Here is a 2,980-nt window from a genome sequence, read left to right as displayed (position 1 = left end):
CACTGGAGGGACAATAGAAGTGTGTCTTATTACCCATCACATCGTATACAATGACTGACCTCTTAAAAGATGTATAAGGTTAACTTTAAAGTTTTTACATTTCAACACCTCACACTTACGATTTTAAGAAAATAAAGTACATTTCAATGACAACAAAATTGTCTCGAAATGTACTTTTTTCTCATTTGGTTTGATGAATTGACTTACTCCATATAGTGATGTACTATTGTTGGAATGCTGATTAAGCATTCCAACAATTGTTCTTCTAAGCTTTAATCTTCTTCTTCTTCTTCTTCTTCTTCTTCTTCTTCTTCTTCTTCTTCTTCTTCTTCTTCTTCTTCTTCTTCTTCTTCTATTTCTTCCGTACGTTTTTTGGCAGCTAACTAGTTCTGCATACTTTCAGCTACAGAAACCGTTCAACTATCAAATTATTCAGCTCTTTCAGGACATTCCTGCAATGACTTTTCTCATTTCTACCTCTTATGATTTTTTTTTAAATATTAAGCAATATTCATATTTTTCATAAAATGGTTCCCTATGGGGAAAATCCTCTTATCTTCTCAAACTTTTTCAACTTTGAAAGCTTGGTGTTTCCCTTTTAACAAAATCAAGTAAATTTCAATGAAAACAAAAGTGTCTTCGAAATGTACTTTTTTCTCATTTGGTTTGATGAATTGACTTACTCCATATAGAGTGATGTACTATTGATTTTCCTTCTTCATCAATAATCATAATTGAACCACATTCCTATACATAGTTTAATGATGAACAGGTATGTTATGGATGAACAATTACTGTATATTCTGAACCTTATCTTGGTTTCTCATTCAAAGATATGATCGATCATGGAGACCTCTATCAGTTATGATGAAATGAATGAAACACGACATGAGAAGAGAAGATTTTCAGTTAGAGGTGTTTGTTTATTCAACAACAGACAACGAGCAACATAAAGTATGAAAGCTCCAACTAGAGGTGATGATACATCACAACAACAACTTGTAGATTTATACAAGACACACTGTACTCAGAGAGAGTAGAGGAACAACTGTCTTCATAAAAGACAAACCATTTATAATATTTGAGTACACAGTACTCACTGTCTTTAAAAAATACCTTTTCTAAATGTTTTTTGCACTTAAACAAAACAAAAAGTTGTTCTTCTTGGTAAACACTAAATTCAATTGAATTACAAAATTTTAAAATAACATTGTCACTGGAAAACTGTGACAGTGTGACATTAAACAAACCTTTTACAATAAAAGGAAAACTCTATTGATCCTAAAACAGATGATTTTTCAATAATCACATAATGTGAGGAAAATTCCATCATGACAAAATGTCCATAAAAAGGACAATTTACATTTTAGATCAAAATGATCAATGGAAATCAATAGGTTACAAATATAACCAAAACATTGTACCAACACATGACATGTCGTGAAGAATAAAAGTATCACAGGAAAATTGTAACATTAAGCAAATCTTTTAGATAAAAAAGGATAAACATTTGGATCTAACAACAGATCAGTTTGGAGTAATCAAAGAGATTAAAGTCCTTTAACATGTGTCAAAAAAAATTTAAAGTTTCTGATCAAAATGATCAATGACAATAAAAAGATAACAATGGTATCCATATCTTTTACGACTCCATCAATACATGAAGTACAGTAAGGTATCATAATAATTGCTGATGCAATCAAATTTGGTTCATGCAACATGCATGACAAGTTGTTCTCTTTCTTAACTTGAAAGATAAAGTTGTTGTCATTTCCTCAGGAAATGTCATCTTCCACAAAGAAAGCAGAAACAAAAAACAACCTTCTGTAAAACAGAAGAACAATTCATAACATTTCAGAATTCAGAAGAATTCACTTCCAGTAATCTTTGACCAATGTGGTCGTCTCAGTTTGTCTGGTAGTAGCTCCAGTCTGTAGGTGTCTACCACGGCCTCCAGGGGGCGCTGTTGACTGGACTCTTCTCTTTGGTGATGCTGGTCTGGACTGTGGAGCTCAGAGGAGAGAAGTCAGCCTCTCTCAGGTTCTTATCAGAGGAAGACTGCAGCTTGTTGAAGTGGTTCAGCAGTCTTCTCTGGGACTGTGTCTTCACCTGCTCCTTGGACAGGAAGTGTGTCACCTCTTGGACACATCTGGAGTAGCCCTGACCAACAGCTGCTGAGTCCACAGCTTGATGCTGCTGCTGCAGTCGTCTCAAGACACAAACTGTCATCTCCAGGATGTCTGCTTTCTCCAGCTTGGAGTCTGGCTCCTGTTTGAGGAACTCTGGACCCAGGAGAGACTTGAGATGCTCAATGCTGCTGTTGATTCGATCTCTGCGTAACTTCTCCACCAGAGGCTTTCTGAGCTGCAGAAAGAAGAACAAAGTCATTAATAATCTTATTCTGGAGTTTAGTGTTAGCATGAAGAAAGACAACTTCTCATTGACAACATTTAAATCTTCTTGAATCTTCAATTTACCTTGTGGGTCAGAGTCAGATGCTCCTGAGAATTGGTCGTTGCTGCAGTGATTGTAGGAGCCATGTCTGGATCTCTGTGCTGTAGAGGTCTCTGTAGAGAGAATCTGATCTCTGCTGGCTTCATCCCTCCTATTTATAGTCCCTCATCTCCATATGAATGCGTGGGTCTTGGTCTAGTTGGTGTTTCCCACAGTCTAAACCAATCAGAGAGCTTGGTGAGACAATGAAGGACACAGCACACTTATTGCTCTTAATTCCTCGGGGACAATGGTTAGATCTCAGGGGAACAGGTGGGGGACTGGGGGGGTGATGGAGAGAGACTCTCAGAGCTCTGTGTGAATCTGGGAAAGTGGTGACCCTGTAGAGAGAGCAGATCTGCTGCCTGATGCTGGGATCAATGACTTTGACTGAACACACGCTCATCATTCCATCACACACATTGGATAAAGATATTGAAATTATATTACTTTTAAATTTTTCTTAAACTGATCCTGCATATATATG

At 36.7% G+C, this 2,980-nt stretch overlaps 1 protein-coding gene across 1 annotated transcript; it reads right to left on the bottom strand.

Moving 5' to 3' along the window:
- Positions 1 to 1,941: 1,941 nt before the first annotated feature.
- On the bottom strand, positions 1,942 to 2,600 carry LOC129116566 (transcription factor HES-5-like). The gene is made up of 2 exons (XM_054627417.1): positions 2,478 to 2,600; positions 1,942 to 2,364 (listed from the first exon to the last, which is right to left on the bottom strand). Exons 1-2 carry the CDS (start codon positions 2,598 to 2,600, stop codon positions 1,942 to 1,944), a joined length of 546 nt encoding a protein of 181 aa, XP_054483392.1.
- Positions 2,601 to 2,980: the final 380 nt, after the last annotated feature.

Source organism: Anoplopoma fimbria, unplaced genomic scaffold (assembly GCF_027596085.1).
Source record: "Anoplopoma fimbria isolate UVic2021 breed Golden Eagle Sablefish unplaced genomic scaffold, Afim_UVic_2022 Un_contig_13059_pilon_pilon, whole genome shotgun sequence".
Classification (NCBI taxonomy): Eukaryota; Metazoa; Chordata; class Actinopteri; order Perciformes; family Anoplopomatidae; genus Anoplopoma; species Anoplopoma fimbria.
Note: the sequence above shows the minus strand (reverse complement) of the source record. Positions and strands in the feature narration are given on the sequence as shown.